Raw genomic sequence first — 23,939 nt, 5'->3', positions numbered from 1 at the left:
GAAGTCTCTGTTTGCCAGTTTCTGGCCAAAAAACAAACCCTTGTGTGTGAATGTGCATCCTACTTGCCAGTCCTAGCCCCTTGTGGTTTTTTTCTTTTCACTAAACAGAAAAGTGTACTTAAGGGAACACATTTTCAGTACATTGAAGACATTTGGGAAAAAAAAAACCAACCGAAGTGTTAAAAGGGCTTCTGTACTTGGAAGAAACATATGGAACAGTGTGTGCAATCTCAAGGCATTTGTTTTACTAACTTGTAAGATATGAAATATTTCATTATATTTATTTTATTGCAACAGACTCATTATTTGATAGCTACACCTCCTACTGATTTATTAATGGCAGACAGATTTTCAGCACTACAATCACAATTGGCTGCATCCAGACTTGAACCTGCAACCTCCTTACTTGTAGCCAACATGCTATCATAACTGACCCAGTGAACTTGAACTGATTTGTAAGATTGTTGTAATTTATGGACTTTAAATGATTTGTGCAATTATTGATGTATTTATACTGAGATTTTAAATGATCAATTAGGTGCTTCACACAAAATTTTATTTTCAGAGCTCATTCATTCTCCATTATTAGCAACATTCCCTGAATTGTTTATGCAACCAGACATTTTAGATGTGCTCCTGGTAAGTCTGAACTACTATCATTTTAATTCATTCTTTTTTTATAAAAGGAAACCTATTGTAATAAATTTTTGTGATTTCATTTTTTTTTTTTTTTTAATTTTCAAATGACTTTTCTGTTAACCTTTGTTATAAATCTCTATGTTTAATTATTTATTTAGCATGTGTTGGTTTAAAAGTATCTGGATTCAGAAATCTGCAGATTTCATAAAAACAATTCAGATTATTTTAACAGCTCCCAAGCTTATTGCTCATATCCATATTGTGTAGTTGTTTATATAAGTATGTTCAGAGGCTGGTTAAAGTAGAAAAACCTTGAAATAACTTGATGGGGAACCTTGCTCCTTCTGCTGAAGATCAACTAACTACAGCCTCAGTTAAGATGTCTTTTAGAAATGTGGCCATGAGTTATTCTGGGTTTTTCAACCCATTAAAAAACCTTCAAAACAGCAAAGTCAATCACAGGGCAGGCAAATTGGCCCATAAATACACAGCTTTACAGACATAATACATCCTGATACAATATGGTCTAAGCTGCTGATGCACCTACCCAACAATGATAGCAAAAGAAGTTTGTATCAACTAATTGATGCCACTTATCATTCAATGAGAGACCAGTAGTCTTGAAACAACTGTTTTAATTGTTTAATTAGCAACTTTAGTGAGCATATGAAAATCTAATCTGAGCTTGAACACAGAGTTGCATACAATTTCAAATTATTTCAATGTCTGTATTAAAATATAACTCCATTACTGTTGTGCTGCATTAGACAAACATGACCTGTTATTAGATGTTAAAGATACATGTAACTTTTGTATGTTTAATTCAAATTTTTCTTGTTGCCTCACTTAAGTTTATAAATTATGCACTAATTAACATACTTTTACTAACAAAGGCCACCCCTTAATTGATGAGAAACCTTGAAACAGCTGTCACAATGGCAATAGACTCAAGTGTTAAACAAATGGCAGACTCATCATTTGGTGATGCCATTTGTTTAAAGTGATATTAGCAGCTTACCTTTACTTGTAGATAGCATTATCACTTCTAATGTGAGCATAAGTCCAAGCCAAGATAGCTGCTGCCACTGTAAGAACAAAATGTCATTAAAGATGGAAATGGAACATGGAAATGAATACAATTTCAAATTATATCCTACAAGGGGTGTTTGAAAAAGTAATGAGACAACTCACATTTTATAGTGTCTTGAGGCATCCTCAATATTGAGAATGGTTTCCTTTTTGAAGTAGCACCCCCCCTCACATGATATATATTTTTTTGCAGAATTTCATCCGTTTCTCAAACACATAGGCCATTTTCAAGACATCTTGCACAGAGTAGTAGTGTTAGCTTGCTTCGCTTCTGAACCATAGGCAAATTTCCATCCTTTATAGTTCATGTTTAAGTATTGGAAATGCCTATAAATCATATTGGACAAGGTTGCAACTGTAGGCTCTTTGTTCTGTAGGTGTTTTACTGATGGCAGTTAGTGCCTCCTTTGCCGGATGTGTTGTGTGTGGCCATAGCATGGCCTTGAAACAAAAACTTCTATTTCATCAAGAATTGTGGGTTTTTTTTTTTTTATTTTCTTTTTTTTCTTCTGAATTGTATCCTGCAAGTGAGTTATAAATGTCTTTGCATAATATTTATTTTCCATTTCCTTCTGAGGTAACTGCTGCTGAAGAATCAAGCCTTTAGAGTTGAAAATACAATATCAATATCACTTTTACAAAGCTATAGAAATTTTTTTCAGTGCAGTTTTTGGATTAACACACGACTACTGCTTTGAATCTGAGTAATGCTGTCAAATCCAAAATTCGTCATAGGTGATTACAGATAATCAAAAATCAGGATTTTGTTCAACATCAGTCACATTTTGCCAAACAGAGTTCCATTTACATTTGTTTTTCAAAATGCATTGTAAAAAATGTCATATTATTTGTTATGCAGGAGTAGGAATAGTAGCAGTAGAAAACAACCAATAATAGAAATTGAAAATGACACCAGATTAAATTATCGTGTGTGAATTTATTAGAGAATTAATGAATTTCATAGGAGATATAATGGGGGAAGAAGTTTTGCCTGATGTTTTAGATACTACCTTTTTCCCTTCCTGAGATATTTAGAGAATTCTAAGACAGATGGTAGGCATTCATTGCAGTTCTCTAAGCCTCAGAAGAGAAAGCAGGGTAGCTCCCAGAGTGTCAGATGAACTTCCCCATTATACCCTCTGTATAATTTATTAATTTAATTCTCTAATAAATTTACATGTGCTAATTTATCTGGTTGGCTGTTCTTTTCCCTTCTGTGTTATGTTCATTTTTGGTCACAGGGAATGCATCTCTCACACACTCAGCTCATTTAATCTCACTGTCACAATATAGTGGGAAAAAAATTATAAAATAAGAAAAAAGTATTAAAAATAAATAAATAAATAAAATAATAAAAAAAAAAAGAATAATAATAAAAAAAAAAAAAGAATGCAAGTAGAGTGAGAATGCAGATTATGAATGAAGTAAATATGTGTCTCTTCCGCCCCCTTGCCTGGTGGGTTCCCCACTGCCAGCTAACATATCCCACCCCCGGAACGGGATGGGCAGCTTGACCTTCATACCGGATTCGACGCTGCTTGGACATGACACCGATGAAGACATTCTGTGGCTTTGCTGCCAACATGCCATTGGCGATCTGAACTGGGTACTTTAGCCTGGTTCCCTTTAAAACCCCATCCCCCAGGCAGGGGAGGGAGGAGATGGATCCCTGCCTACCCCCCCCAATACTTCACCTGGTGGGGCTCATCTCCACTGACCTCTTTGGGGATGCCTACTCTATCGTCCCTATTCTTCTATACGTTTTCCCCCCAGTCTTCAATCTCCCCCTCTCTCACTAAATCGACTGAGTACACCCTTAACAATGCCGCCAAATTCTAATCAACGTCTAAATTCTACCGGTTTCGTGTAAATCTCTAAGACAACTAACACTATTAGCTTTTATCTAGCGTATAGCCTCACATGTCTAAATTTAATAACATCAAAATTTTACCCGCCCTATTAGGCCTTTAAGACATCTCTTTAGCGTTAAACCCCAACCAGCGATTTCCTAACAGCAATCCCATTAAGCATTAATGTCAAATGCATATTTTTTTTTTTTTTTTAGGTCCTAGCCACTGAAATCCCAGGAAACTAGGTGGCAGAACCTGCCAGAGCAATTTGTTGTGATACTGGATACACCCGGCTAGCCTCCACGTGGCAAGGTATGGGCAACGTCGGGCCCCACTAGGGGCCCGGTGGCCAATAAGCCGGACAAACAATGGGCATAACATATCACACTGCACAGACACGGCCTACACACTTTCAAGTCTCTGGCTTGACAGTGTACTGTCCTTGATACAGCGAAACACACGTGGAGATGGGAGAAATCCCAGGTGCCATCTGACACGACATACCTTACCTTGTCACAATACAGTGAATCCTTTCCAATGATAAATCCTGTAACAATAATCTGTTCTTATTCAACAATTGATCACCTTTCTCAGTAGTCACTTTTGTAACTGCAGTGCTTTGTCCTGCCTTGAGTAGCATCTATCATTGTTTTTTTTCCGCTTTCAAAATGCATGAACTACCTGAATACTGTTGTTCCTCATAGGCTTTCTGTAACATCTCTAGCATCTCTTGACCACTTTTGCTGGGTTTCACACCCACACTATCTAAATTTGTCTATCATGCATGTTATCTTAAAATATGTGAAATGTCATTCACCACTACCATTTAAAAATGGGTTTTGTAAAACAACTAAATAAAATAAACCTATATGCACACACACAATGAAACACAACAATAATTGCTACAGTACTGACTCGCCAAACATCATGCCACAACATAATGCATGTACGTTGCACATCAAGATTGTTAGAGGCAAGCAGTTGCCAGTATCATTTGCTTTACAAACATCCTTTGTACATTAGATATTATTTGAGAAAAATCTACTCATTATTTTAGTTTTGGAATAAAGAATATGCCAGTTTCCAGACTTTCAAGTATGGAAATGTGAAAAAAAAGATCCATTAACAATACTTTAAGGGTCAAAACTTGCCTTTTGTACAAAGGCTGAATATACCCAAGAATTATAAATGTACATTTCATTGAAAATGAAAGAATAGACCTGGCGTAGCTGAGTGGTGAGGAGCAGGAGTGCAGTAACATGTGCTCTTTGGGTGGACCGGGGCTCAAGCCCATGACTGCCAAATACGATTAACACTTGTATTGATTGATTTATTGTAAACTTCACTGACCCGGTGGTCGTGCTGGAGTATAAACAAGAATATTTGGATGGCACTTAAGAAAATACACAAAGTTTGCTGAGATATTCTTTGTCTTGTCTTGTTCTGTAATTAGTGCTTTTGAGGGTTGAGAATTTTGTACAATTAGATATGAAAATAATCAAATAATATAGAAATAGAAATTAAAGAAAAAATATGTCCGCTGGGCCGCATTTCATTAGGAACCACAATGTACTCAACGAATAAAAATCTAAAAGATATACCTTCCAGTAATACCTAAAATCCATCACAGGCTTGGGCCAAGTAACTGTGATTCAGTGTGATTGTACCCTTGATTGAAGTACTTGCAGAGTTGAAAACTGAGAACTAAAGCAAATATCCTTTAAAAAAAAAGCCATTAAAACCTGTAATAAAGACACATGGAATCCTTTTATAACCAGCTAGATGGTCCATTCTTTGGGTTTTTTCATTTACTGAGGCTGTGTGGTTCCTGATAAGTTTTCGTGCTTTTGAGTGGACCAAGGTAGTCAAATTTTTTATGTAATTTCTCTTCTGTGTTATTTGATTTTTTTGTGTCTTAGTGTACAAAATTAATTCACACCCGTCAAAAGTGCTAGCTGCAAAAAAAGGGATGTGACCATTTCATAAAGGGAAAACAAGTCATTAGTTATATAGAGGAAGCCTTTATTATGTTTAGAGCGGTGTTTTACACTGAGCTTTTATTCTAGAAAACTGATTTCATTTATCCTAACTATTTTTATTGCTTTTTAACAGATTGCATGGACTGACAGACTTAAAAGTGAAAAATCTCTAAAAGTAAGTGATAATTGAACTTGAAATAAGAAAGAGAGCATATTTCCTTTAATTTTATAAATTTTTAATATCTGTTTATTACTTTATTTCATCTACTGAAAATATTCTAATGATTTAAAATTTTTAAAAATACATTACCAAATTATCAGTTTAAGAAAGCAACAGGTGGCAGCATCTTCAGATCATTATGTATATATATTTTTTTAGCCTTTTTGATGGATATTGCTTGGAATAGGCAACACCAATATTAAACATCCCTTAGTTATAGATGATATACTAAAGTGCTTTTACACTTAACCATTTACGCCACCATCCTGTGGTTGAACAGGATGGTGGTATAGAACAGTAAGAGCTTTCACCAGGATATCACAGATTTTAAACCAGTTTGTAATTATTCTCAAGAAAAATTATCTGAGGATAGGAGGCAGTTTATACCACATGCATAGATCCCAGAAAGATAGCAAGGATGTAAGTCCTGTCATCATTTTCACAGTAGTAGTAATTAGCTAATATACTGATTTGCTAATCCACAGCATTTCTGGCTTTTATTGATTGGAGTAAAGGTGTGAGGGGTTTAAAGTCATTGGTATGAGATAGAAAAAAGATTAAGAGAACCATGAAAAGTAGACCAGGCATGACCCTGCCTTGTGGAACTCCTGTAGTTATTTTGTCTGTTCAGTGATATGTTTATGATTATGGAAAATTACCACTCTGCAACTCAAAAGAGATTGTAGAAAGTGAAATACATTTCCATTGATACTAATTCTCTTCTCATTTTGAATTCAAGATTGAAGGGCTAGCAGATTAATAATAGTGGATCTGTTTGGAACAGCATAGTGCACATGGTCAGGTATTTGTATTATTGTTTGTTCAGATAAGATTGCTAGTAGGCCTCTTTCTAGAATTTTTGACAGAGTTGAAGCTGTGCTGATTGGTCTGTAATGGCTTGGCAGTATAGGATTAGGAATTTTCAGCAGAGGAATTATAGCAATTCCTCTAATTATTCCAGGTGGAAGGAAAAACTTTGTTAGCCAAAATACTATTATATATAGCAAGCAATGTTTCAATATATTGACGTATATAAACCATACCCAAAGTGATTAACATCTAGGTTTAACATAAACTACAAATTAATGCAAAAAAAAGCCACTGGAGGGATACATTTTATTCAAAATATGATGTAATGTGCATTTTCCACTGCTGTTTTAGGTTTTCCACTTGTAGTTTAAATGAAAGTAGCATTAGTGTAGTATGCCACTGAGTGCATAACAGAAGCAACTTGTAGAATGAGTTTTCAAAAACAGCTGGTTTTTTGGTGCTCCTAATTTTTGGAACACCAGATCCTTATCTGGTGTTCCAATACTGGTAAACTCCTTTTGGGGAATGGCATTTGTTTAAAATTAGCTTAGTAAATTCATTGGATTTTTAAACTATAATTTCACTAAACTTTTCTAGTGTCACTAGTTTCATTAACCTTTCGTATTTTGAATTCTAAAAAAGAAAAGAAAATGTAACGTGCTTGTACAGGTTGCTTATACAAAAATATGCTACATTACTTGCTGTAGTGCACTAGTAAATCCAATAATAATAATAATAATAATTATTATTATTTATTATTTATTTATTATTATTATTTGTTTATTAGCTATATGGTGCAAGGAAGCCTGAGGTTTTTGCTGCACCAGCCAAAAAAAAAATTCCCACGTTACCCTAAGAGAGAGAGAGAGTGTCAAAAGTAGAAGGGAATCACCAAGAAAATGAGCATAGCATTTATGACTAGTTCTTTTTAACCATGTGTTCCCATTATTTCTAAAATAGAACATATTTCAACATATTTTATAATCATTGCGCTGTAATTTTCTATTAAATGGAAATTAAATGTTTGATTTAAGTTGCTATGCTATGTAATATCACTAATCACATAAATATTTCGGCTCTATATTTCTCTGTGATATGTGTGTTATATATATGTGTGTGCATATTTTTTCTTTTCAGAAAAAAGATTTGGAAAAATTAAAGCAGTTATATATGCAGGTGTACACAGAAACAGCCTATGTTTTACTGCACTGTGGTTCCTTGGTGCCATATAGCTTTGGCAACATTGAAGTAGAACAGGTATCCCATCAAAATATAAAAACTTCTTATTTTGTAATTATTTTGTGTTCTTATTGAAAGCTAATTTAATAGAAAATTTTCTAAATGAGCTATTTTTTGTAAATCACACTAATACTTTTGTATTGTAATACTCTCCTCTTTTCTACAAATCTCTGCTAAAAATGGAAGATTTTGCTCTTTCCTGGTATATGTATGAAATTAAAATTGATTTCTTACAAAGATACAGATCAAATTTGATATCCTACACCCAAAGTGATTACAGGATGGAGACATAATGAAGACCCTTCCATGCTGCCAAACCTTTTGCTCATGTAGAGTCACTAATTCTTGGTTTACTTGCTGTGAATTGATGCTTACCACAATTTCTTGATTTTTGGATTTGCAGGCAAGAAGAGCAGTTTCACCCACCACTCACAACTTCTAGTTTCAAACTTGAGCAGCCAGCAGAGCACAGAGTACAAAGAGGTGATGCCCTGCATGCACCCCACCAGCAGTGCAATAATCACATATAATTACCGCTCAGGTCTCCGTTTGTTCAGGATTCTCTCACTCTTTTTTATTTTTTGGCTGTTGCTGTGTATAAGCTTGCTTCCTTTCATCTTTTGTCAGTGCTAATATTAATACTTTCTCCTACTAGCAGGACGCAGAGTACCAAAAAGTTGGCAGTTTCATGTGTCTCACCAGCGGCACAATAAATTTTCATAGCTGCCACTCAGATCTCACAAGACCTCCTGATTCTTTCATTCTCTCCTTCAGGTATACTCTATCATGGTGATTTGTGTGAACACTTTTAATCTGATCAGAAGTGGCTGATTGTTTTGACAACATCTGTCTGATTGCTAGTCCTGTCTTTCATCAGTGTTTCTGGAAGGTCCTGTGCTTGGTCTTCCAACCATGTTTGCCTTCTTGTTCTCATTGTGTCCAATATTGATGATACCTCTCATTCAACTCATTCAGGAATATCATGGAACAATATTCTGCCCTCTCATAAACTAAATGTTCATCCCCTAGAAGCCTGTCAGCTGGACATACAGAGCAGTTTGTCTTCTTTTCAGCATTATTCTAGAAATACAACATATTTACAAAAATTCAAAAAAATTATAATTTTTTATTTAAAAAAACTAATTTCAAATCTATAATTTGTTTATAAATAATGTTGCATCTCTTTTAATGCTGAATGAAATTCCCTGAAAATTTAATAATTTTTTCTTATAATTCCTCTCAGCACTATCACCAACTTTTGTCAAAATCAGATCACTAGTTTTTGATAGTGTTTGGCATAAAGGTCTTCTAAAAGGGAAGGGTTTTTGCTTTGTGACTACAGTGGTCTCAGAGATTTTTTGTTCCAACTAAGAAATACTGTTCTAGGTTAGGTCCAAATGGATGTCAGATGAACTAATGAGACTCATGACAGAGAAGAAAAATGCATGTGAATAAATTGTCAAGAAACACAAAAGCCTATGGTAGATACAAGCTAGTCTGTAATCAAGTCACAAATGAGGTTAGGCAAGCAAAGGCAGATTATGAAAAATCTTTGGCAAAGGATGCAAAGCAAAACAGCAAAGACTTCTTTACTTATATAAACTCTAAAAGGAAGGGGATGACTCAGATTGGTCCACTTGATATGAATGGTTTGACTGCAGATGATCATTCTCAGATAGCTGCCGAACTGAATGAGTATTTTGCATCTACATCAACACATGAGAAGTTATTCAAGGAGAAGAGGGCCAGTTGTTTATCAAATTCTAACAGGGAATTAAATGATTTTGTAATAACTGAGCAAAGTGGAGGAGAAACTGTTGAAGTTAAACATAAGAAAGGCACCTGGGGTAAATGGGATCTATCCAGTCATATTAAAGGAGGTGGCAAAGGAAGTAAGCAAACTCTTAGCCATAATTATGAGAGCATCCTTGGACTTGGGGAGAAGTCCCCATAGATTGGAGATGTGCAAATGTATCTACAATTCACAAAGGGGATCAAAGGGTGACAAGAATAATTACAGACCTGTTAGTTTGACTTCTGTTCCAGAAAAAATAATGGAGTCACTGGTTAAAGAAGCATTGGAGGGTCATCTGGACAAGACAGCAGTAATAATTCAGACACAGGGGAAGTCTTGTCTGACCAATTTGATTAGATACTATGATGTGGTTACAAAGGAACTGGATGCAAAAAATAATTTTGATATCATATAATTGGATTCCAGGAAAGTTTTTGATACTGTTGCACATGGAAGACTACTGTACAAATTGGAGCGGTATGGCATTAAGGGCAAGTTGCTACAATGGATAAAAGGATGTTTGAGTGGGAGAAGACAGAGAGTGGTAATCAATGGATACTGCTCTACGTGTACTAATGTTATTATGGTGTCCTTCAGGGTTCGGCCCATTGTTATTTTGTATATTTATCAATGATATTGATGAAGTTATATCAAGTTTAATGTCAAAGTTTGCAGCGGATACAAAGGTTGGCAGGTTGTTAATAACAGTAATGACAGTATGCTGCTGCAACAGGATCTGGAAAAGTTGGGTAGATGGACTGAGAAGTGGCAACTGAAGTTTAACATTGACAAATGCAAAGTACTGCATATGGGTAGCAGTAACCCCAGAGAAATCTACTGTGTGGTGTTACCTGAGGTAGTGAAGAATGTCTCTTTCATTCTTCACTACCTCAGGGTAGTGAAGAATGAAAGAGACCTGGGGGTAATTTTGAAGTCAGATATGAAGTTTTCTGAAAGTGCTGCCAGAGGTCATGGGGTCTTGTCAATGATATACAGGAATTTTGCAAGCAGAGATAAGGAGGTGATTATCCCCTTGTATAAGGCAATTGTTGGGCCACACCTTGAGTATTGTGTACAGGTCTGGAAGGCTCATTTTAGGAAGGTTGTAGAGTTGCTAGAACGAGTACAGAGAAGGGCAACTGGTGAGAGAAACAAAGGGGTGCTCTAATGCAGAAAGGCTTAAGTTCTGCAAATTGCAGCTTTTGGAGACTAGGCACCTGCGAGGCGATCTGATTGAGGTGTATAAGGCCTTGAATGGATTGAACAGGCTCAATGCTGATGGGATTCTTCCTCTTGCTTAGGTTACAAACCTGAGGGACCATAGATTCAAACTGAGGAAAGACAGTTGTAGAATAGATGTGCGGAAGTTTGCCTTTAGCCAGTGGGTAGTTGATTGTTGCAATAAACTTCCATCTGTTGTTGTGGAAGTTGATAGCTTAAATAAATTCAAAACAAACATTTGGAATGAATGGATCAGTGAAATGGGAAGTGTTTTTTTTTTTGGCTGATGCTGTATTAGCTTGCGTTCTTGCATCATGTGTCTCTACTAATGCTACATAAGCTTTCATCTTATGGTTTGCTAACTGTTTTTTGCAATCAGGTTCAGTTGATGGCTCTTTGTATTCTAACTTCTCCAATACTGCTGGTGTTACCCAAAGTTCAGTTCTTTGTCTCACTCTTTTCCTCTTATATAGTAATGACCTTCTTCCACTGACTAGAAATCCTATCCCTAGTTTTGCAGATAATAGCACAAACACATTGCATTCCACCTTCAAGTTTCAGAAGCCTTGCCCTGCACAAATATCTACCACCAATTCTTGAAATGCTCTGATCTCCAGTTAATTCTCTAGTGGGGCAGACCGCTCCTATGTTACCTTTGATAATACTCAGATCTCTAGACAAGATCAGATATCTCTGTTAGGGATTACCTTGACTTCTAATCTCTCTTGGCAGAGGCACTTCCTCTGCATCTAAAAAAACTGGATTTTCTCTTTTGCTCTCAGCATTACTTTTCTTTTAAACAACTTTACACTCTGTACAAATCTGAAATCTACCCTACCATGGAATATTGTTCCCACGTCTGGGGTAGTATGCCCAAAATGTGGAAACACTATCTCTCTCTCTCAGCCTTCTAAACTGTGTTCAGAAGAGGGCAGTCAAGTTAATTAATGACCCATCTCTCACAAAGTCTCTCCATTCTTTGTCTCATGGTTGTTCTGTTTCTGCTGTATGCCTTTTACTTTCATGGGCACTTTTCCTCTGAATTAGTATCTGTATTCCTCCTCTCTCTCTTCCAAACCAGTTTGAACATGTACTGCAACCAGTCAACATCCTTTTACTATCTAACTTCAACTCTCAGAACCAACTTTTCTTCTTCCTCATTTATCCGTTCAGCATCTGTTTTCTGGACCAACCTTCCTCCACATATATTTCCTGAAAATTGCAATCTACAGAAGTTCAAGTGTAATGTCAACAAGTATCTTCTGTCTTCTCAACCTTCAACCTATGTACAGCACTAAGTTTTTTTTTTTTTTTTTTTTTTGGTAGTTGTTGGCGCATCGGCTTCTGTGGCCATAATGCACCTCCCAAGGTTTTTGCAGTACTTTGATCCAAGCCCGAGGTGGGATTCAAACCCGCGACCTTTGGGTTGCCAGGCAGGCACTTTAGCCCACCTGGCTAGACCGGTCGGCCAGCACTAAGTACTATAGGTTCTAATACCTTTTGTGTTTGGGGTTCTCTATCATAGTGTTCTGGTTTCCATTACCTTTAGTGTATTTGTTATTGAGAATAATACTGTAAGAAAGAGAAATACGATTTTTGTTCTAAAATTTACATCTTAAATTTGAATACCTAAGATGGCACAAATGAGACAATTTGTGGTGATAGCTGCACAGTTTTTGCTTGAGTGATTACTGATGCTGTAAAAAGATTTCTTTTTACAGTAGCATGTATCAAAAGTAAACCTATGTTTAGCTATTTTAAATAATTTATCATAATTTATATTTTTACAATTATAATTTATCTTTACAGCAAATAGCACATTTTTTTTTTGCTATGAATGGTATTTATTAGCCAGTACAATTAACAAACAAAAGATTATTATTTATAATAAAAACATTGTTAACCATGCCTTTTTCTGATTTATTAATCACAGTTTTAGTTTATTTTTAACAGGATAGACAGAAGGAACTAAAAAAGATGTTACAACTCTGGCAAGGAAAAGGCCCATTATCTCTTTTAATGTCACCTGGAATACAGCACAAACCTTTTGATGCTAGTGAACTGGCTTTTGATGTTGTGGGGCCATACTGTTTTTCTATAGAAGGAACATAAAAGTATAAATATATGTGCTTAATTATAATTTGGCATTTCTGCATTGTTGTATATATATAAGCACCAAAGGGCATGTTCGTTTACCTAACATCATTTGCATAATGCTTGTAAGTTGCCTTTCTCTGCAGTATGGTAAGAATGGTTGATTTCATTGACATAGGCATAAATACACTTGGAACTCTTACATCCAAAATAGTTAAGATTTATTACAGTATTTCAGATAACAGAAAATTTGTACAATAGATGTTGCTCTCAATCTATTAATGGTTATCAACAATTTCAGTGGGACAAAGTGAGTTATCCCTAGTAGACTGTTTGCACTGTTCAGAGAATGGAGCAGTGCAGACAGGCAATGAACTTACTACTCCAGCATTTCTCAAACTTTTTTAGTCACGGAACACTTTTCATCTCTTATCATATTCACGGAACACTTTTCATCTCAACATATTCACGGAACACAAGTTTAGCGGGAGCCAAAGAACTGTTTGCTAATATTTTATTACATACAACATACTGTTCATCGGGAGCATCTTTATTTCCAACACATGTAAAGCTGAAATTCAAATAACTGTCACCATACTTTCGTTTTGGTCTTTTATTAGTTGGTTCTTGTTTTATCACTTCGGATTTTTGTGGAACAAAAGGCTGCGGTTATTCATCCTCACTTTGAAGTGTGTTCGTTTTCATCTACCAGAAGTACTTTGCTTCTCATTTTAAAGTTCCTTTTTTCAACCACAAATCCATGGTCATTTATTTTAATAATAATATTTCAAAATTCTAATAATTATTAAAACAAATTTATACAAGGAAGTGAGTTTAGTTATGATATCAGTTCGCTTCCCCCTCTCCCTCAACCCTCCAGGCTAAATCGCATATGAATGGCATATCAGATCACTACATTGCTACTTTTTTGAAGATTTCATTACCTCTACGCATACTTCTCTATGCAAAGCCTGCCAAAATAAAGTGTTCCGCGGTCTATTTGATTATTAGTCTATGCCAGTATATTAATAACCGAAAAAAAAATTATGTTAAATATTATAATGATACAAAAGTGGTGTACGCTACAAATTTCAAAATTTATTTATTTTATTTATTATTATTTTTTTAATTATTAATTACGATTTTTCTTAGAACACTTGTTCACAACTCACGGAACACAGTTTGAGAAATGCTGTACTACTCTATTGGTGTTTTACCATTTAAACTCAAAAGCTGCAACTCTTTTTGTTTATTAGATGATTGTGGTGTTTTGGATACATACTGAGAAGGGCAAATCATGACACTGTCTTGAAGATTATCATCAGTGGTCTTATGTGCAAACAAGTTAGATAATTTTTTTTTAATTTTCACTTCACCGCACGTACTTCAACATAATATTCACTCAACTAAATAAAATTGAATTAAACACATATTTCACATTTATGCTGTGAATAATATAATAAACAAGGTATAATTCTTTATTTATATATTTAGTAAATTGCTACCAAGAAACAAGCTCTTCAAAAAGCAACAATTCTCATATGCATGGTGCTTAAAAAAAACTTTTCCTATCTGCACATATTGCCCAATCATTCCTCTAATAAGCAAATGGCAACAAACGTAGTATCCAGTGCTTCAGCTGCGACATACAGTATATGGATAAGCTATGTGATACGAATGAAAAAGAAAGAAATAATAATTGATGAATTTCTATTTGTCTGATTTTAATTAAATTTGGAATGGCTCACCAAATTTTTCTAAAAGATTCAAATATAAAATTTCATGAAATCCATCCACTGGAAGTTAAGTTGTTACACATGCACAGATGGGCAGAGAGAGAGTGGGCACTATAAAACATTAAGTGCTTTTATACATATGAAAAATGTGCCTTTCATATCACATACCATATTGTGTATCCCACATTGTGATATCCTTCACGAGGATTTCACAATACAAAATGTTATAATAATGATGCCTAATGTAGAAACTTTGATTTGTCATAAAAGGTCAACTACGTAATGATGATGCAGTTTCACTAACAATGTCATAATTAGAATTTTTTGTAGTTTGACGCTTTCTGCTCTAAAATTTTATTAGTCCTGATTATATTTATATGCCTTGTATTATGCAGCTACAATTGTTAGTTTATTGCTTATTCAAAAGTATCACAGGAAACTTCAATTGCAGTTGAAGCTCTATATAATGACCCCCCAGGGGAATAAGGAAATGATTGTTATATTGACTGTTCATAAAATAGCATTAGGTTAATAAGAAATTGGCCAGGACCAACCACGTAGGATGTTATAACATGTGGGATGTTAAAAAGAGGGTCGCATAAAGAGCTTTCGCTGTATTAATCTTTTCCAAGGCAAAACCAAGAAGGCACAACTTCCAGCTTAATTGTTTTTTCCAGTATATCACAATATGTCTTTGCAACTCAATTATTTTTCTCTTACATTAATAAATAATTCCATCAGTAGATAATATTTTGAATTCTTGGTGATTGTAAAAATTGTTAATCCTTTACCAGGCACATTTATGGTAAATGTCCACCAAACTGACTTAAATTTGAAAATAAAAATAGCTGTTAAAAGTGATTCAGTATGAATTTTAGTATTCCTTCTTTATTGGTTTGACTTTTGATCTGCATCATCAATTATTTTGTTATAGAAGTTTGGCCATAAAAAATAATAAAAGTAAAGTTTTCATTAAGCTGTGCAAAGGCAATTCTTGCATATAATTATCAAGTGCTCTATTAATTTTAAATTCTAAACAAGACTTTAAAATTACTAGTGTTTAGTGTCCAATAAAATACATGCATAATGCACAGCTTTTATTATTGGCACAATTTTTGATATGAAGCAAGTGAATGGGAATGCTCAATAGAGTCAGATGTTTATGCCCGAAGCAAGTTTCTCGGTAGCATCCAGTCACTGGAATGCATGGTTTCTTTCAAGTTTCACTTGCCAGTATTGAAGATGATGCCCAAATCATTTTTAATGTGAGCATTAAAAAAAAAAAAAAAAACATTATGAAAAGTACATCAGAAGGAAGTTTTATTTAAAAAAAAAAATTTTAACACGTTATAAAAAAAATTGAATTTTTCAGTTATGATCTTAATAGATTGAAAACAAAGGTGGCTTCGAAAATTGAAAATTTTTGAATTATTTCATGCCTTTATTCTGAGCATAACAATGGTGCAAAAGGTCCAACAGTGTATCTACTAATGTTATAATAGACACATTGGTGGCAATTATAATATTAGTAGGCACATTAATGTACCTGGTTCGGGCCCGTCACCACCAAATACGGAGGATGCGGAAAGGTCAGGGAATGACCACCGCATATCCTGGAGCAATATGGCCTTAGTTCCTAATGCTCCTAAAACCAAAATAACAATAACAACAATGTACCTGGTAAAGGACTAAAGCAGTTTTTGAACTTATCTTGGCAATGTACAGTGGTTTGCACATTTAACAACATCAACTTTAATGATATTTCACTTTTAAGTAATAAATCCTGTAAGAAATGATTTTGATGATAGTTTCACTTTTCATAGCATTTGTAATTAATGTCATAAAAATTGAGCATGTTTGTATATTAACTTTAATGGCTTTTATGAAAATTTTAACTCAGCTTAGCAAAGTTAAGAGCTATCACCAATAAATTTTATTTATTTAAAAATATTTTAAATTTTTGTTTATTTGTAAACTGAAACTATATTCTCTAAAAAAATTCAAAAAATAAAGTATTTTTGTTCTAATATTTTGTCTGTTCAATTTATTTTATAGTTTCAAAAACCATTTTTATTAGCCACAAGCTGAGAAATCATTCAGAAATAATTTTTGAGAAGAGTGCATGAATGCATTTTTTATATTCTTACAAAAGAAACAACAATAATTGGAAGTGTAAATCATAAGGCACACTAATTAAATAATTCTAAAAAATATTTTAAAAAATGAATAAAAATATTTAGAAATATTTTTATTAAATTTTTTCTGAATATTTTTGCTGAACATTTTAAATCGTAAACAATTGTATGGATATTAAATTGAGGCCATTTGTTGTTAATAAATTATTTCTCAGTTAGAGAATGTTATTTGAATATAATTTTTAATTTTTTTACAGGACCTTTGGCAAAAAGAACATTTTCTTTTCTATAAAATGACCCCAGAGTTTTTATATTATGAGATATTCCCATCTATTGTTCTGGTTAAATTTGGGATATAGGAGTTTTGAGACTTCTTCAATAGCAAACAGGCTAGCACAGTACACTGTCCAGTTCTCTACTGAAGCCATACATAATGGGATGCACATTGTGTATGGCTTCATTGTTGTTTATCAGTGAAATGCAAACCAAAATCTATTCAAATTCAAATGCCAGCATACGCTATGCCAAGACTTTATATTTTATTAAGTTACCATGTCTGACCTCTGTGTCAGATTTTTCAATTGGTACTTTTCTTCTCAATTAGTATTTCATGAAAAACTCAAAGTGTACCTTAAAAATTAACACATTCAGCTGCACAATCAAATTTTCCTGATGTGTGGCTCGTATTCTCATACCCCACAATTGGCATAAATTTAAGATCAACAGTAAGCTTCTTACACTTGCAACAGAAGAATTGCGAAACTATGCCAACAGTAATTCAGAAATATTCTTGATTTTATGTTCTAATTGTATTTCCAGTGGACAAGTTTGTGGTAAAGAAAAAAGAAATTAGATAAGCAGAGTGTTCATAAAGTCCAGCATCTGAAAGAATTTGTTATCATATACTTATCTGCTGTGCACTCTGCTTTGTTCAGTTCCTTTCCATCTTTTTCTCTAAAGAGACATGACTGGGTAGTTATACTCTGCAGTTCTTCCACAGATCTCTTCAACAATTCATTATATAACTCTAACTCGGAGTTAAATGATTTTGTAATAAGTAGCTTATAGACCTAGTCAGGATCCTTAGTTTATTCTGAACAGACAGAGAAATTTGGAAGTTAATTAATATTTAAGTGTCTAGATTTACCATTCGTAAATTGCCACCATTGTTATAAGACACAACGTTATATCCCGAACTAGATAGCGTACGCTTAGTATAGTATATAATATAATATTGTCAATTAATCAGTAATCTATTAATCTTTTTAAACTTCAGTGTCAATTAAATTGTACTTTTAACTAAATACATATAACGACTTAGATTACAAACGTAACATAATTAATTAATACATAACTTGATACGGAACTCGTAGATAATACTCGTTACTGAAAAATATATATAGCATTATAACTGTGTTGGGATGCAAGTTTAGGGTTATAATTTTGTACTGAAATTGAAATTTTATTGAAATTAAATCGAAATCATGACTAAGACCAGAGAAGCAAAGCAAAAGGCTCAAGCTAATGGGAGTGCTGTGGTTCAGGGGAGAACTGAGGGGAGGGGGCAGTTGCCCTCTGAGTCACAGCTTTTTCAAATGCACTGCTTGCATGATGTTTATGGATCAATCGGGTACGGGACATGATATTGCCATGGGGGATGTCCTTGTGTGTGGGCAATGTAAGGAAATCAGGTGACAACTCAGCGTTGTTATGGGCCTATATGACAGCTTGAAGGACAGGGTAGATGCCCTCGAAGGATCTAAATTGAGGGGCCCATCAAGCTCTCAGCTGCCCACATCAACCCCAGAGCTTGCACTTGGTCATCATGGAACACAGCGGCAACCCCCACGGCAGAATGCGCCGGTCCCACAGGAACTAGTAGTTGTTGGTGACTCTATTGTCAGGAAAACATGGTATGTAAAAAGGATAGGTGCAACAGGACCAGGGTATGTCTGCCAGGGGCAAAGGTTGATGACGTTGTAGAGCGGATATCATCTTTTAAGGGCACAAAAGGTGATATAGTTGTACACGTTGGCACTAATGATATTAAGAGTAGGCGACCGGCGGAATTACTTAACAAGGTCACTGTTGAAAAAAAGCTGTGAATTAGGGTTGAATTTGAAAGTGTCTACAATTCTGCCAAGACACGATAGGAGGGAGTATATGATAAGAGCTTTGTCGATCAATTCGGCCCTGGAAAGATTGTGCAAGGCTCAAGGGGTACAATTTTTTTCAGTCTCGTCTGTACTTGTTAACAGGAGAGACTGCTTCTACAGGGATGGGATATACTTAAATAGAAAGGGTGCAAGAATATTTGCTGATGCTATCGAGGCAGTGTTAGGTGGGTCGGAAAACTGCTAGCTTGTGGGGATACAAGGACTAATAGATTAACAGTAGCCACTGGAAGAGGTGAAAGTGATTCTTGCACTGCTTCTATTGGAATGAGCAGCAGACTGGAAAACAAGATTCAGGATATTTCAGAGACTGCTGGGAGTCATTGCAGTACAAGTAGACACATTGGTTGTGTTAGGGTAGCTAAGAATAGGAACAGGTGCATGTACACCAATGCTAGGAGTTTGGTAAATAAATTTGATGAATTTGAGGTATTGCTCAAAACATCAAAAAATCTATATTGTTGGGATATCAGAGACGTGGTGCCACACAGATATAAGGAATGCAGAACTGGAATTTGGGAAGTACAATGTGTACAGGAAGGGAGGAGGGGTTATGCTATTAGTTAAGAAACACATAAAATCCAAGGAAGTGAAGCCAGTCGACATCGCTGGACAGTGCAGTGTCGAGTCAGTTTGGTGTGAGATAAGCATTGGGAGATCAAAATTGAGAGTAGGATTGTGCTATAGGCCTAATGGCTGTGATGAGTATAATAAGAAACTGTACAGAGAAATAGAGTGGGCCAGTAAATCAGAGAGTCTTATAATGGGGGATTTTAATTTCCCAGATATTGACTGGAATTTGTGGGTTGGTCACTCACACACTAGCAGGGCTTTTGTGGATTTATTGGATGATTGTTTTCTATATCAGCATGTTCGGAAGGCAACTAGAGGGAGTAATACTCTTGATTTGATTATCAGTAGTGATTCTTCATGCATCAAGAATCTGCAGATTAAAGAACCACTAGGTGGCAGTGATCACAGTGTGCTGAAGTGGGATTTACTCAAAGAGGTAACTACCATCAGGGGTAAAGGGAAGGGTTTTTGCTTTCATAAAGGCAACTACGAGGTCTGAGACAGTATTTAAATTCTATACAGTGGGACCAACTGATGATGTTACCAACAGCAAATTCAAAATGGGAAGTATTCAAAGAAGTTATCTTGGAAGCTACTAGGGTTTACATACCAACTAAGAAATATTGTTCAAGGTTTAGACTTAAATGGATGTCAGATGAACTAATGAGACATATGGCAAAGAAGAAAAATGCATGGGATACATATAAATTAACATGTGGCACAGAAGCCTATGATAGATATAAGTTGATCTGTAACCAAGTAACAAAGGAGGTTAGGCAGGCGAAGGCAGATTACGAGAAATCTTTGGCAAAGGATGCAAAGAAAAACAGCAAAGATTCTTTTCTTATGTAAACTCTAGAAGGAAGGGGATGAATCAGGTTGGTCCACTTGATATCGATGGTTCAACTGTTGACGATCCTGCTCAGGTAGCTAACAGACTAAATGAATATTTTGCATCAAGATTCACACATGAGGAGTTATTCAGCGAGGGGAATGCCAGAGGTGTATTCAACTCTGGCAATAAGCTAGATAATCTTGTAATAACTGAGAGGAAAGTGGAGGAGAAAGTATTGAAGATAAACACCAGAAAGGCACCTGGGGTGGATGAGATCTATCCAGTTATATTAAAAGAGGTAGCAAAGGAAGTAAGCAAACCCTTAGCCATAATTATGAGAGCTTCCTTGGACTCAGGGGAGGTACCCATGGACTGGAGATGTGCAAATGTGACCCCATTTCACAAAGGAGAATCAAAGGCTGACACAAGTAGTAGTAGTAGTAGGGGCATGTGATGCAAGAAAGCAAGTCTATGAGCTTATGCAGCATCAGCCAAAAAAAAAAAAAAAAAAAAATCACACAATTCACTCCAAATGCCTGTCCAGTTCCTCCTTAAATTTATTCAACCTATCAACTTCCACAACGACAGATGGAAGTTTATTCCCGCAATTAACCACCCGCTAGGTAAAGGCAAATTTCCGCACATCTATTCTACATTTGTCCTTTCTTAATTTGAATTTATGCCCCCTTAGGTTCGTAATCTGAACAAGTGGGAGGATCCCATCAGAATTCAGCGTGCTCAACCCATTCAAGGCCTTATACACCTCAATCAAATCACCACACATGTGCCTCTGATTATAGACCTGTGAGTTTAACTTCTGTTCCAGGAAAATTAATGGAGGCACTGGTTAAAGCAGCACTGCAGGATCATCTAGACAAGACTTCAGTTATAGCTCAGACACAGCATGGTTTTGTTAAGGGAAAGTCTTGCCTGACCAATTTGATTGGATACTATGATGCAATCACAAAAGAACTGGATGCAGGGAATAACTTTGATATTATATATTTGGATCTTAGAAAGGCTTTTGATACTATTGCACATTAGAGGCAAATTGCTGCTATGGATAAAGGGGTGGTTGAGGGGGAGAAGACAGAGAGTGGTAATCAATGGACTGTGGACTAATGTTATTAGTGGAGTCCCTCAGGGTTCAGTATTGGGACCATTATTGTTTTCTGTATTTATAAATGATATTGATGATGGTATATCAAGCTTAATATCGAAGTTTGCAGACGATACGAAGGTTGGCAGGGTTGTCAAGGACACTACTGACACTATGCTCTGCAACAGGATCTGGAAAGGTTGAACAGATGGGCTGAGAGGTGGCAAATGAAGTTTAACATTGACAAATGTAAAATACTACATATGGGAAACAGCAACCCCAGAGCAACGTATCAACTCTCTGGTACTACACTGACAGTGGTAGAGAATGAAAGGGACCTGGGGGTGGTTGTGCAGGCAGATATGAAGTTCTCTGAGCAGTGCAGTGCAGACGGGCTGCAAGAGTAGCTTATGGTGTCTTGTCAATGATATTCAGGAATTTTTCTAGCAGGGATAAGGAGGTGATTATTCCCTTGTATAAGGCAATGTTTAGGCCACACCTTGAGTATTGTATATATTGTATGAGGCCTCCATACCTGTATTGTATACAGGTCTGGAGGCCTCATTTCAAGAAGGATGTAGACCTGCTGGAACGAGTACAGAGAAGGGCAACAAGATTAGTGAAAGGAACCGAGGGTTGCTGTTACGAGGAAAGGCTTAAGTTTTGCAAATTACAGTGTCTGAAGACTAGGCACTGGTGAGGTGATCTAATAGAGGTGTACAAAGCCTTGAATGGTTTGAGCATGCTCAATGCCGATGGGATTCTTCCTCTTGCTCAGAATAATCACCTGAGAGGGCATAAATTGAGATTGAGGAAAGACAGATGTAAGATAGATGTGCGGGAAGTTGCCTTTAGCCAGCGGGTAGTTGGTTGGTGGAACAGACTTCCATCTCTTGTGGAAGTTGATAGCCTAAATAAATTTAAGGCTCAGCTGGACAGGTATTTCAAACGTTTTTTTGTTTTTTATTGGCTGATGCTGCATAAACTTGCTTTCTTGCATCATATGCCTCTACTAATGCTAACTGAGAACAAAGTGGAGGAGAAATTGTTGAAGTTAAACATAAGAAAGGCACCTGGGGTGATGGGATCTATCCAGTTATATTAAAGGAGGCAGCAAAGGAAGTAAGCAAACACTTAACCATGATTATGAGGGCATCTTTGGACCCAAGGGAAGTCCCCACAGACTGGAGATGTGCAAATGTATCCCCAGTTCACAAAGGTGGATCAAAGTATGACACAAGTAACTATAGACCTGTTACTTTAACTTGTGTTCCGGGAAAAATGTTGAAGTCACTGGTTAAAGAAGCATTGCAAGATTATCTAGGCAAGATTGCAGTAGTAGTTAAGACACGGCATGGGTTTGTTAAAGGGACTTCTTGTCTGACCAATTTGATTGGATACTATGATGTGATCACAAAGAAACTGGATGCAAAAGATAATTTTGATATCATATACTTGGAATTTAGGAAGGCTCTTGATACTGTTTGGTTGTTTTTTGGTTGATGCTATATAAGCTTGCTTTCTTCCATCATATGCTTCCATCAATGATATACAGGAATTTTTCTAGCAGGGATAAGGAGGTGATTATTCCTTTGTATAAGGCAATGGTTAGGCCACATCTTGAGTACTGTATACAGGTCTGGAGGCCTCATTTCAAGAAGGATGTAGAGCTGCTGGAACGGGTACAGAGGAGGGCAACAAGATTAGTGAATGGAACAAAGGGTTGCTCTTACGAAGAAAGGCTTAAGTTTTGCAAATTACAGAGTCTGGAGACTAGGCACCGGCGAGGTGATCTGATAGAGGTGTATAAGGCTTTGAATGGTTTGAGCATGCTCAATGCCAATGGGATTCTTCATCTTGCTCAGAATAATCACCTCAGAGGGCATAAATTCAAATTGAGGAAGGACGGATGTCGGACAGATGTGCGGAAATTTGCCTTTGGCCAGCGGGTGGTTGGTTGGTGGAACAGACTTCCATCACTTGTTGTTGAAGTTGATAGCCTAAACAAATTTAAAGCTCAACTGGACAGGTATTTCGAACGAACGGAGGGGTGAAATGGGAGTGGTTTTTTTTTTTTTTTTTTGGCTGATGCTGAATAAGCTTGCTTTCTTGCATCATATGCCTCTACTAATGCTAATGCCTCTATCATTACTAATGCTAATACCATAGTGCTGTGAAAATCAACTTATTATTATTAGTCATATGGTGCAAGGAAGCCTGAGACTTTTGCTGCACCAGTCAAAAAAAAACAGTTCTGAGTTACCCTGAGAGAGAGAGAGAAACTAGAAGGGAATCACCAAGAAAGAGTAGAATGATGATATCCAGCTAAGAACCCTGGTTGTGCCAAGCCCATACTCACCAGATATAAGCCCCTGGGGATCTTGCAACATGTTTAAAAAGAAATTTTATAATCTTTCTCTATAAGCATTTTGGCTCTCAGTGGAAGAAGAG

The 23,939-nt window shown here is 35.9% G+C and overlaps 1 protein-coding gene across 1 annotated transcript in view; it reads left to right on the top strand.

Annotated features, from left to right (window-relative positions):
* The window catches only part of LOC150085074 (nephrocystin-1-like), a 108,022-nt gene extending 95,068 nt beyond the window's left edge, over positions 1-12,954 (top strand). Inside the window, exons 20-23 of the mRNA XM_090376455.1 lie at positions 566-639; positions 5,691-5,732; positions 7,725-7,844; positions 12,796-12,954. Of these exons, the coding sequence (XP_090232581.1) occupies positions 566-639; positions 5,691-5,732; positions 7,725-7,844; positions 12,796-12,954 (395 nt within the window). The remainder of the gene's footprint in view (positions 1-565; positions 640-5,690; positions 5,733-7,724; positions 7,845-12,795) is intronic.
* Positions 12,955-23,939: the final 10,985 nt, after the last annotated feature.

This window comes from Mastigoproctus giganteus, chromosome 6, assembly GCF_048544385.1.
Source record: "Mastigoproctus giganteus isolate SK-2022 chromosome 6, ASM4854438v1, whole genome shotgun sequence".
NCBI lineage: Eukaryota > Metazoa > Arthropoda > Arachnida > Uropygi > Thelyphonidae > Mastigoproctus > Mastigoproctus giganteus.
The sequence above is the reverse complement of the archived record's forward strand: the minus strand, read 5'-3'. Positions and strand labels throughout refer to the sequence as shown.